Source organism: Bos indicus, chromosome 20 (assembly GCF_029378745.1).
Source record: "Bos indicus isolate NIAB-ARS_2022 breed Sahiwal x Tharparkar chromosome 20, NIAB-ARS_B.indTharparkar_mat_pri_1.0, whole genome shotgun sequence".
Taxonomy (NCBI): domain Eukaryota; kingdom Metazoa; phylum Chordata; class Mammalia; order Artiodactyla; family Bovidae; genus Bos; species Bos indicus.
Window position 1 is genome coordinate 58,927,834 of NC_091779.1, and position 12,901 is coordinate 58,940,734.

Genomic DNA, 12,901 nt, shown 5'->3' on the forward strand with positions numbered 1-12,901 from the left:
CCCCATGGACTGCAGCCTACCAGGCTCCTCCGTCCATGGGATTTTCCAGGCAAGAGTACTGGAGTGGGGTGCCATTGCCTTCTCCGGAACTGAACTGTGAGCTGAACTATTTAATACAGTAGCTACCAGTTACATTAGCTAGTGAGCATTGGAAATGAGACTGGTCTGATTTGAAACATACTGTTTGTGTAAAAGTGAAAGTGTTAGTCTCTCTGTCATGTCCGACTGTTTGAGATTCCCCTGGACTGTAGCCCGTCAGGCTCTTCTGTCCAAGGAATTCTCCAGACAAGAATACTGCAGTGGGTTGCCATTCCCTTCTTCAGGGGATCTTTCTGACCCAGGGATTGAACCTGGGTCTCCTGCATTGCAGGCAGATTTTTTACCATCTGAGTCACTGGGGAAGCCCCAGTGTTTGTGTAAAATACACGTAAAAATTTGAGAATGGGGGTTTCTCTGGTAGTCCAACAATTAAGAATCCACCTTGCAATGCACTGGACACCAGTTCAATCCCTGGTCTGGGAAGATCCCACATGCTTTTGGGCAACTAAGCCCTTGCGTCACAAGTACTGAGCCCATGAGCTGCAGCTATTGAAGTCCAAACACCCTAAAGCCCATGCTCTGAAACAAGAGAAGCCACTGCAACGAGAAGCCTGAACCCCACAACTGGAGTAACCTCAGCTCTCCGCAACTAGTGAGGGAGCAACCAAGATCCAGTGCAGCCAATGAAAAAAAAATGAGGATATAGTATGATAAAAAGAATGTAAAATGTCTCATGAATAACTGTTATGTTGATAATATGTTGAAATGTTTTGGATATATTGTTGAGTTGCTAAGTCACGTCCAACCCTTTGTGACCCCATGGACTGTAGCATGCCCTCTATCTTTCACCATCTCCTGGAGTTTGCTCAAATTCATGTCCTTTGAGTCAGCAATGCCGTTGCAGAGAGAAGTCTATCCTGACACCTTGTTGATCCTGTTCGACTTACTTTCCATTGGTTTTGTTATTCTAATCATACATAAGGGCCTGCCTCAGAGAATCCTGCCCCTCTGCCTGTTCAAGTACCTTTTTTCAGAACCCTGTCCACCTGTAGATGGCAGGAGAGAGGAAATTAACATCCTCCTGCCTGAAGCTTGCCATTCTAGGAGACACTTGTTAAGATTAAAACGCCTTTTTACTCTGTTCCCTTACCCCCTCTCCCCAATCTGTGATCCATAAAAGAATTGGCAGGCAGACTCCAGTAAGACGGTTATTTTGAGATGTTAGTCTGCCATCCTCTCTGTCAGCTGGCAGTGGATGGGCTGTCTGAACAGTCACATTCCTTGCCTCAACACCTCATGGCTTGGATTCAGAGGCCTCTGGATTGGCCTCTGTGTGGTCAGCAGAGCAAAGCTGGACTCGGTAACAATGCTACGGGGTAAATATTACTAAAATAATTTCACCTGATTCCTTTTACTTTTAAAAACATGGCTTCTAGAGGTATAAGCTGACAAATGTGGCAAACATATTTCTAATGGGCAGTCCTAGCCCCAAGGATTGAGGACAGTTTGCAGAGATGGAAATATTTTTATTTTTCTTTGTGAAGTCTTTTAGGGCAAAATTCTTGGAAACTTCATACATGTCAGTACAGGTGCTGTTCTGACAGGCAGACAGCATTTACCAAATTATCGTAGTCACCTCCAGGTTACACATTTCCAGAGAATTCATTCCTAGGCTAAAGCATCAGCTGTGAAGTTACCTGACAAGGAAGCAACAAGGAACCACAGGACAAGGCAAGGCTGTGGGAAGCTGTGGGAATTAAAATGGAAACATACTAAGTCTCCTTTTGAATTCGTTTTTTCCTGAAGCTAGAAACATAGAAAACTCAGCAGAGAAATTCAAAATGAGTGGACTTGGCTGATGCCAGAAGTAACCTTCGGATGAGAGCCAACAGAAACTTGATGGAAAGCAGCCAAAACACGGCATCTGGGGGTCGGAAGCCGAAAACTGAATTTCCTCTCTGGTGGGACCAGTGGCGAGAGCGCGGCAATGAAGTGCTCTGGACTTCGATGCCCTCTGGACTTCGACTTCCCGAGGAGCACCAGGAACGGGAGGAGGGATCTTGGTCCAGGCGGAGCAAAGCTCGTCGCCATGGCAACCACATGAGCCACAAACAGCCGGCCTAGCCCAGCAAGAAGCAACCCGAGCAGACGCCTAGGAACGGCGCGAGCTGGGGACAGCGGTAGAGGGGTGGGCAACAGAGCCCAGCACCGGTCAGCTGGGCCCCGACCCGTGGCGTGTCCCTGCCGGAGCACCAGACCGCAGCGCCATGGATAAGCCGGTACTGTGCACTGTCCCTCCGCGCAGCTCCCACGCCTCCGCCCCGCCCCCGCCACGGCGCATGCGCGGCCTCGGAACTGCTGGGTGCTGGGGACTCCCCGGAGGCCACGCGGTCACGGGGAGAGGATGGGTGGGCTTATTTCCCGGCTTCAGATTCAGGCCGCGTGGCCTGAAGACGCTTTCATGAGCTTGTGGGGCTAGAGTTGCCGGTCTCTGAGTTTTGCTTGTTTCCCTCAGGAGGTTGTGGTGGTCGATCATGTTTAGCAGGGCGCGAGTAAAGTGCAGAAGCGCAGGTTCAGGGACCGCCTTTCTCATTTTATCATCAACCTGCTGCGGAAAGCCCACCCGTGGACCCAAGCAACCCATTGACCCAGAGCGAGCATCAGATATATCCAGGCGTGGCGGAGGCCGCTTTTGTGTGAAGTTTGTTGGCTGTTACTAGCTCTCGTTAGCCCTTGGGTTTGGACAAAAGCAAATGTTTAGTTCCCTTGGAGAGAGGGAGCCAGACGGTGTTCAAGGAAGCCCTGTTGGGTGGTTTCCTGGTGTCTTGTAATTTCGCCTCAGTACAGGGCAGTGGGGAGGGGGCTGGAAAGGAATTCTGCGCATTTAAATCAGGTTTCACTCCATTTGGCTTTGCTCTCTTAAATGAGTTTTATAGGGTAAAAAAAAAATTCGCCTACTTGTTTTTGCCTTTGTCTTCTAAACTGATTCCTGCTCTTTGGAACTCAGGGAACGTCTAGGAGACTATAAAGCCTTTTCTGCAAACAAGAAACAGGGCACAGGGAGGGGCTTTTGTGCCCAGGAGGGCCTCAGAGGGTCGCCATCAGTTTCAATATGGATTTCTGTGGTTACATTATACATTTTTTCATTTACACTAGCTGTAGCTATGTTGGGCTTCCCTGGTGACTCGGATGGTAAAGAATCTGCCTGCAATGCAGGAGACCTGTTTTTCATCCCTGGGTGAGGAAAATCCCCTGGAGAAGGGAATGACTACCCACTTCAGTACTCTTGCCTCCATGTACAGTGGAGCCTGGCAGGCTATAGTCCATAGGGTGATAAAGAGTTGACACGACTGAATGACTTTTACTAATACTGCTATAGCTATATTACTATAGGAATATAGTATGCTAATCAATAAAATGTGCATCCTGTCATGATTTAATAAACATGAATTTAATACTGATTTAATTAAGAGCAATGTATACAGTTTATGTGGTTTCTGAGGTGGCTCAGTGGTAAAGAACCCACCTGCCAAAGCAGGAGATGCAAGAGGTGCAGATTCGATCCTTGGTTGGCTAAGATCCCCTGGAGAAGGGCATGGCAACCTACTCTAGTATTCTTGCCTGGAGAATCCCATGGACAGAGGAGCCTGGCGTCCCGCAGTCTATGGGGTCGCAGAGTCAGATACGGTGAGTGGCTGAGCATGCATACACATACATATGGTTTATGTGTATGATACTTCAACAGTTTCCTTCCCTCTGTAGATATTTACCTTTTACAAACTTTTATTTTTGTGAGCATCTTGCCATGATAGATTCATATTATTGCTCTTATTTTCATGTAACTTATATGCCATAAATATTTGGAATTTCCAAAATGTCTGTTGCATTTCATTAAGACAAATACCTGTTAATTCATTTAATCTTTTTAGTGACTCTTCCTCATTTTCTGTCCAGGAAAATAGAGACCCTGAAATGACAGATGGCATTGCAACTGCTAATGCCAATAAACCAATGATATTTTTGTATATCTTAATTTAAACTTCATATATTCTATAATCTTACATAAGTTTATCAAGTTTTATCTCTGTAGGGATATAAAAATATGGCTCTTAGTCTAAAGCCATACTGTTTTATGTTTTATTAATTATGCTCACTTTAAGATTGAAAAATGTAGGCTACTAATGCAATATATATATATATGTGCTAAGTTGCTTCAGTTGTGTCCGACTTTTTGCAATCCTATGGACTGTAGCCCACCAGGCTCTGCTGTCCGTGGGATTCTCCAGGCAAGAATACTGGAGTGGATTGCCATTTCCTTCTCCAGGGGATCTTCCTGACCCAGGGATTGAACTCCTGTTCCCTCATAGCCCAGTTGATAAAGAATCCACCTGTAATGCAGGAGACCTGGGTTAGATCCCTGGGTTGGGAAGATCCCCTTGAGAAGGGGAAGGCTACCCACTCCAGTAGTCTGGCCTGGAGCATTCCATGGACTGTATAGTCCACGAGGTCGCAGAGTCGGACGTGACTTTCACTTTCACTTTCTTTCTTATGTCTACTGCATTGGCAGACGGGTTCTTTACCACTATATTTAAGTTATATGGTTAAGTAAAATGCAAACATACATATATATATATATATATACACACACACATACACATACACACACTCTCTGATGGCTTTCAGCGGAGAGTTTTTAAAGGCAGTGTTTGGGATGAAGGCTGCAGCTCATGGACTTTCTTCTGATTGGTTGGTGGTGAGGTAACATGGTGATGTTTAGGATATCTTAGTCATCAGCTGTCTGATTCCAGCCAGTCTGGTGTCTAGAGCACGTAGTCAGCATGCAGTCACCATCCTCCACCTGTGGGTGGGGGGCTCTTAGTGTCTGCAAAGATGTGCTCAGATGGTTATACGTATCCCTTGAGGAGGAACAGGACTCTTTTGAAGCTATCATTACTTTTCTTGCTTGACTGCTTTTCCTTTGTTTCTGCATTCCCTCTGTTCTCTAATTAGTAACTGCTTAAGCCTGCTCTTTGGAACTCAGAAGGCCTAGGAGACCAAAGCTTTTTCTACAAACAAGAGATGAGGGACACGGAGAGGCTTTTGTACCCAGAAGGGTACAAAGATCCTGCTCAGTTTCAGTGTGGATTTCTGTGGTTATATTATTTAGGAAAAATAGAAGCAAATGGACACTGAGACATAATAAATTGTCACAGCTGGGAAATGTGACCTCTATGGAGCTCTCAATTCCCTGGGGATGGTCAAGGATGCTGTTCTTCTCCTTTGTCCGAGGTCAGTAAAGCATTAGAGAAAGGCTGCTATGAATACGGTTATTTCGAGGAATTGGTTCCTGCTGCGTGAGAAATGTCAGGAGGAAGTTCACCTGTTACATTTTCTCCTTTCATCAGGCTGAGCTCTTTCCTGGCACTGAGCACTGTGGCTGTTTATTTATACCTCTCTGCTGTTTGCATTCGGCTTCACTCTTTGTAGCCTTACTTATAGCAAATAGACCCAAAAGGGTGAAACGACTGCTCACTCCTTACTTTGTTTATGAATAAAAACCGAGAGCTTCAACGCCAGAGTAAATTGCCTCCCAGGGGTATTTTGGTTTCCCAGGCTATTGGATGAGGCTCCTAGGAGGAGTTTAGCATTCAGGATGTTGCTTGGATATGTGTGACCCCACCCTCAGGGCCAGGCCCACTCCACTGCCAAGTCCCACGGGTGGTTTGTTGGTTGGAATCTGAATGAATGCTTTCTTGCTGATTTAACTCATGCTTGAGGCTGGGGTAGGAAAGATGAAATTAGAGGATACTTTAGCAGTTTGGTTCGATTAAAAAAACACCTATTAAAGTGCCTACTTTGTTTGCAGGCCTGTGGAAGGGCTCTGGGGAGGAGTATGAGTTGCTTTTCTTTTCTGCCAGGCTTTCCTGATGGCTCAGTGGTGAAGAATCTGCCTGCAATGCAGGAGATGTGGGTTCAATCCCAGAATCAGGAAGATCCCCTGGAGGAGACAATGGCAACCCTCTCCAGTATTCTTGCCTGAAAAACCCCATGGACAGAGGAGCCTGGTGGGCTACAGTCCAGAGTGTCGCAACGTGACTGAGCACACGTGCACACACATTCTTTTCGGCCTCCGTTTTTCTTTCCCTCCCTCGCTTTCTTCATTTCTTCTTGCTTTTCTCTTCCTTCCTTCATGTCTCCCGCCCCCTCCCTCCTTTTCTTTCCCCCTCCTGCAGCATGATGGTTGGATGGCATCGACTCAGAGGACATGAGTTTGAGCAAGCTCTGGGAGATGGTGAAGGACAGGGAAGCCCAGCGTGCTGCAGTCGTGGGGTCGCAAAGAGTCGGACACGACTGAGCGACTGAACAACAACAATATATATTATGTTGTTTCTTGCAGATGCTTTTTTCAAGTTTTCCTTGAGGATTTTGAAGATCCCCTCACACTCACTACACAATTAATGATTACTCTCCCTGTTTCTTTGGGGACTGGATGAGATGTGCAGATTGTGACCACTGCTTACTGGTTTTGAGTAATGCAGATAAGTGGCTTGGGCTTGTCTTGCAGGAGGTGGATCATACATATTGAGGAAGGGAGAGCAAGCATGGGATGCTCGTCAGATTCCTGACAAAGTTTCCGCCTGCCAGATGTCATGCTATTTTCATAAGTCCATGTAGTGAAAGCCTGTCATTGTTCCTACCCCAGGTGGGTAGTAGAATTATGATTCGGTTCCCGTGGGCCAACATTTCCACCCCAGGAGAGTTACTGTGAATAGTCAGAATTCTTTCTTTCTTGACGCAGCCTCCTGGCTGGGCCAATAGCATGTGGGATGTGGGCAACCCACCCTCACCCACCTCATACCCATCACGAAGGGAGTGGGCGACCCACCCTCACCCACCTCATACCCATCACGAAGGGAGTGGGCGACCCACCCTCACCCACCTCATACCCATCACGAAGGGAGTGGGCGACCCACCCTCACCCACCTCATACCCATCACGAAGGGAGTGGGCGACCCACCCTCACCCACCTCATACCCATCACGAAGGGAGTGGGCGACCCACCCTCACCCACCTCATACCCATCACGAAGGGAGTGGGCGACCCACCCTCACCCACCTCATACCCATCACGAAGGGAGTGGGCGACCCACCCTCACCCACCTCATACCCATCACGAAGGGAGTGGGCGACCCACCCTCACCCACCTCATACCCATCACGAAGGGAGTGGGCGACCCACCCTCACCCACCTCATACCCATCACGAAGGGAGTGGGCGACCCACCCTCACCCACCTCATACCCATCACGAAGGGAGTGGGCGACCCACCCTCACCCACCTCATACCCATCACGAAGGGAGTGGGCGACCCACCCTCACCCACCTCATACCCATCACGAAGGGAGTGGGCGACCCACCCTCACCCACCTCATACCCATCACGAAGGGAGTGGGCGACCCACCCTCACCCACCTCATACCCATCACGAAGGGAGTGGGCGACCCACCCTCACCCACCTCATACCCATCACGAAGGGAGTGGGCGACCCACCCTCACCCACCTCATACCCATCACGAAGGGAGTGGGCGACCCACCCTCACCCACCTCATACCCATCACGAAGGGAGTGGGCGACCCACCCTCACCCACCTCATACCCATCACGAAGGGAGTGGGCGACCCACCCTCACCCACCTCATACCCATCACGAAGGGAGTGGGCGACCCACCCTCACCCACCTCATACCCATCACGAAGGGAGTGGGCGACCCACCCTCACCCACCTCATACCCATCACGAAGGGAGTGGGCGACCCACCCTCACCCACCTCATACCCATCACGAAGGGAGTGGGCGACCCACCCTCACCCACCTCATACCCATCACGAAGGGAGTGGGCGACCCACCCTCACCCACCTCATACCCATCACGAAGGGAGTGGGCGACCCACCCTCACCCACCTCATACCCATCACGAAGGGAGTGGGCGACCCACCCTCACCCACCTCATACCCATCACGAAGGGAGTGGGCGACCCACCCTCACCCACCTCATACCCATCACGAAGGGAGTGGGCGACCCACCCTCACCCACCTCATACCCATCACGAAGGGAGTGGGCGACCCACCCTCACCCACCTCATACCCATCACGAAGGGAGTGGGCGACCCACCCTCACCCACCTCATACCCATCACGAAGGGAGTGGGCGACCCACCCTCACCCACCTCATACCCATCACGAAGGGAGTGGGCGACCCACCCTCACCCACCTCATACCCATCACGAAGGGAGTGGGCGACCCACCCTCACCCACCTCATACCCATCACGAAGGGAGTGGGCGACCCACCCTCACCCACCTCATACCCATCACGAAGGGAGTGGGCGACCCACCCTCACCCACCTCATACCCATCACGAAGGGAGTGGGCGACCCACCCTCACCCACCTCATACCCATCACGAAGGGAGTGGGCGACCCACCCTCACCCACCTCATACCCATCACGAAGGGAGTGGGCGACCCACCCTCACCCACCTCATACCCATCACGAAGGGAGTGGGCGACCCACCCTCACCCACCTCATACCCATCACGAAGGGAGTGGGCGACCCACCCTCACCCACCTCATACCCATCACGAAGGGAGTGGGCGACCCACCCTCACCCACCTCATACCCATCACGAAGGGAGTGGGCGACCCACCCTCACCCACCTCATACCCATCACGAAGGGAGTGGGCGACCCACCCTCACCCACCTCATACCCATCACGAAGGGAGTGGGCGACCCACCCTCACCCACCTCATACCCATCACGAAGGGAGTGGGCGACCCACCCTCACCCACCTCATACCCATCACGAAGGGAGTGGGCGACCCACCCTCACCCACCTCATACCCATCACGAAGGGAGTGGGCGACCCACCCTCACCCACCTCATACCCATCACGAAGGGAGTGGGCGACCCACCCTCACCCACCTCATACCCATCACGAAGGGAGTGGGCGACCCACCCTCACCCACCTCATACCCATCACGAAGGGAGTGGGCGACCCACCCTCACCCACCTCATACCCATCACGAAGGGAGTGGGCGACCCACCCTCACCCACCTCATACCCATCACGAAGGGAGTGGGCGTGGACTTCCTTGGACTCTTGGACTTCAGAAAAAATAAAGAATCTTACTCTTGGAGGGCTGAAAGCTCGGTGGGCCACTTCCGATCATTGTTTAGCTTATTCAGGGTAAAGAATAAAAGGATTTGTGATCCATTGGTGTCCTGAAGTGTCCATGTTATTGCTCATTACAAAGAAGCAAAGCAAGGCTTAGCCCAGAGCAAGCAGTCACCTCAGACTCCGGCAACCCTCCCCAAAGAGGGTCAAGTGTCAGGGGCTGTGTTGGGGACTCAGGGGACATCTTGGAAGAAAGGTGGCTGCTGCCATTCAGATAAGGACCAGCTGGGCCAGGAGGAACCTTGACCTGGATTTGACATCCGTATTTTACAGCAAACAATGTTGAGATGGACACTGAGCAGCAATATTAGAAGTGTTTCCTTTCAGATGAGTGTGGAAGCTCTGGAAAGTTGGAGGTTATGCTGATTGTCATTGCTGCTCTTGAGGTCACTCCAAACTTACTAGCTTAAAGTAGCACCAGCTACTGTACTATCTTGTCTAGTTTCTGTGGGTCAGGAGCCCAGGAATGGGCTTAGCTGGGGGGTTTTCATTGGTGGCTGGAGGAGCGAGGACTGGACAGGCATCTCCCTTTTCCTCTTCCTGTGTCTCACATCAGACTCGACTGGTCTGAGACACGGCTCCACGTGGTTGGTCTCTATGAATAGGCTTCCTCACAGCAAGGTGATCTCAGGGCAATTGACTGCTTTCATGATGGCCGAGAGCCTCCACAGAGAGAATTCCAGAGAAGAAGGCAGAAGTTGCCTCATCTTTATTACCTAAATGCAGGGATATAGCAAAGTGCTAGCACAAATATATTTTGCTACATGTCTCTGCCAAGCATTCCTTCTGCTGTGTCCACTTGGCCAGACTCATGACCTAAAGGTTCAAGGCTGGGGTCACGTTCAATGTAAAAGTGTCCTGTGGTGCCCTTCATGGAAAGAGGGGCTCCATAGCGGAGAGACTCAGTTTGAAATGGATGAGCCAGAAGCTAGCTACGGAAAACTTTTAATCACCAGATATGTCCGAAGTGGAGCACTGGTTTCTCATCACTGTCTACTGAAAAATGGAAATTCTGTTCTGTCATGACTGCTCTTGATAATGTAATAATATAATTGTAAACACACTATACATTTTCTTCCTTTAGGAAAGAAGTTGTGCAAAATAGATTTGATCAAAATCCTTTGTTTGTAGGACCCAAACCTGTAAACAGTAAATCGCCAATACCTCTGTCTGGGGAACTTGTGTGTTGTGAGCATATGATCTCTTCATCATAAAAGACAAATCGCATTCAGTCCTGCTGAAGGAAGGTCTAAATTATCTTTGTATTCACTCTACAGACAACATTGCAAAGTTGTAAGGAGATCAAAGAGTTTTCAGCCAAAACTGTATCTATCTATATTTCTGTATATATCTATTTTGACATAAAAGTTTTCTAGGAAATTAATACAAATATTCTGTTATTTATTTCCTCGCTTTTGTGTTACCAGCCTTAAGCAATTTGTAATTTGTTATATTTTATTTGTTATTTCTACCTAAATATTTGCTTTAATGCCTAATTTTGTGTTTCTAACTCTCTTTCTTAATGTGGGATGCCCAATCTGCTTAAACCTGGTGGCTCAGATGGTAAAGAATCTATCTCCAATGTGGGAGACATGGGTTTGATCCCTGGATCGGGAAGGTCTTCTGAAGGGAATGACTACCCATTCCAGTATTACCTGGAAAATCCCATGGACAGAGGATCCTGGAGGGCAGGCTACAGTTCATGGGGTCACAAACAGTTGGACATGACTGAGTGACTCTTTTATTGATTCAACTCTTTTATTATTCAGCTCTTTTATTAATGTGAGGCCCCCAATTTGCATAAACCTCAGGCCCCACTAAATCAAGATCCACTCCACTTTGGCCTAAGTAAGTGCTAAATGGTTTATGTGGGAGCTCTTGGCTCTAGTGGGAGGATGGGAAGGGAGAAGGGGTGAAGGGGTGGAAGGAAGGAGCTAAAGAATAATTTTGCCTTTGTCCCGGTTTTCCCATGGACTGGCTTTGGTGGTGGGGTCCCAGACATCCTGTTAAATGCCTGCCACAGATGCTGTGCTTTACAAGGCATCATGGGGGATATAAAAGAAACTGAAAGCACATGTCTTCATTCTCAAAAAGGTTTAACCATCTCATTGGGAAGACACGCATGTCAAATTGCTGGAAATCCTAAACAGGTTAAAATGAAAACCGATTCAGCACAAAACACACATGGTTATGGTGGCATGAATAACACAGGGAAATCAGTGTGGGGCAAAGCCTCAAACTGGCCTCCTCAGAGGATGAGATTGTTGGATGGCATCACCGACTCTATGGACATGAATTTGAGCAAACTCCAGAAGTTGGTGTTGGACAGGGAAGCCTGGAGTCCTGCAGTACAGGGGGTCGCAAAGAGTCGGACATGACTGAGTGACTGAACTGAACTGAAACTCTGTGTGATCTCTATTTTGTTACCTTTACAACTGATAACAGAGTGGGTGGAATATTTGACATTCTTTTTGCCAAGAAAGTTAATCTCAGAACCCTTGGGTATCCAGCATCCTTTTCCCAGACTTGTGGAGACCTTTCTAGTTCCTACTTAAAAATGAAAAGTCCCTCCCAAGTCCCTTCATGTACCTTGAAAATATGTTCCACCTGCTTAAGGAGAAATTTTAGAGAGAGTAATAAAAACAGAGCAGATTTAACTTCTTTCTGGACCTGTTGTAGCATCTGCATCATGGTTATATTTGTTCATTAACTTCATCATGAATATTCATTGGAAGGACTGATGCTGAAGCTTCAATACTTATGGCCACCTGATGCAAACAGCTGACTCATTGGAAGAGACCCTGGTGCTGGGAAAGATTGAAGGCAAAAGGAGAATAGGGTGGCAGAGGCTGAGATGGTTAGATAGCATCACTAACTCAAAGGATATGAGTTTGAGCAGACTCTTGGAGATAGTGAAGGACAGGGGAGCTTGGTGTGCTGCAGTCTGTGGGGTTGCTAAGAGTTGGACATGACTTAGCGACTGAGCAACAGCAACTTCATCATGACTTTGGGACCTGGTTTGATCTGCGTTAGAATTTTAGATCCTCCATTTTAAAGCTGAGCAAGTGTAGACAGGCACTGCTGAGGGAAAAAGTGGGCATCCACTGGCCCTTCACTGGAGACCTTAATCATATCTTGTGTTTGTGACTCCCCACTGCTCTCTCATTGGCTTATATATGCTTTAAGGGTGTTAATGAATAACAGAAATAGATTTCCACTTCCCAAAAAAGAGCTCTAATGTTTCTGGGATAGTTAAGACATCCAAGGAAGTAAGTGGGTCATTATCTAGTGGCCCCCGTAGTGATGGTTGGTTTAGGAGAGGCTGGTTAAGTTCCACCCTGGGAGTTTTAGCTCTTTTGGTAACTGTGTGTTCATATATGGCCAGGGATCTAATATTTTAAATTTACCATAAAGATTTAAAAATGGCTAGTGATGTATTCTTGCCTTTTTGATCTCCCTTTCGTATTGGGGAATAACATTACGTGGCCCTGAAATACCATCAACTTGGCATTTCTTTATGAAGCGTGTCACAGAAGCCAGCTCCATTACAAGGGGATCTCCCCAAATATAGAGAGGTATTCTTGCAGTGGAATTTCTTCAGAATAGATGTTTAAAGGCAAATTCGTAGGCCACTGGCACCAAAATG

General features: G+C 48.5%; 1 protein-coding gene across 1 annotated transcript in view; it reads left to right on the plus strand.

The window, feature by feature from the left end:
- The first annotated feature begins 2,139 nt into the window (after positions 1-2,139).
- The window catches only part of DNAH5 (dynein axonemal heavy chain 5), a 329,281-nt gene continuing 318,519 nt past the window's right edge, over positions 2,140-12,901 (plus strand). Inside the window, exon 1 of the mRNA XM_070774842.1 lies at positions 2,140-2,318. Within this exon, the coding sequence (XP_070630943.1) occupies positions 2,307-2,318 (12 nt within the window). The 5' untranslated portion in view covers positions 2,140-2,306. The remainder of the gene's footprint in view (positions 2,319-12,901) is intronic.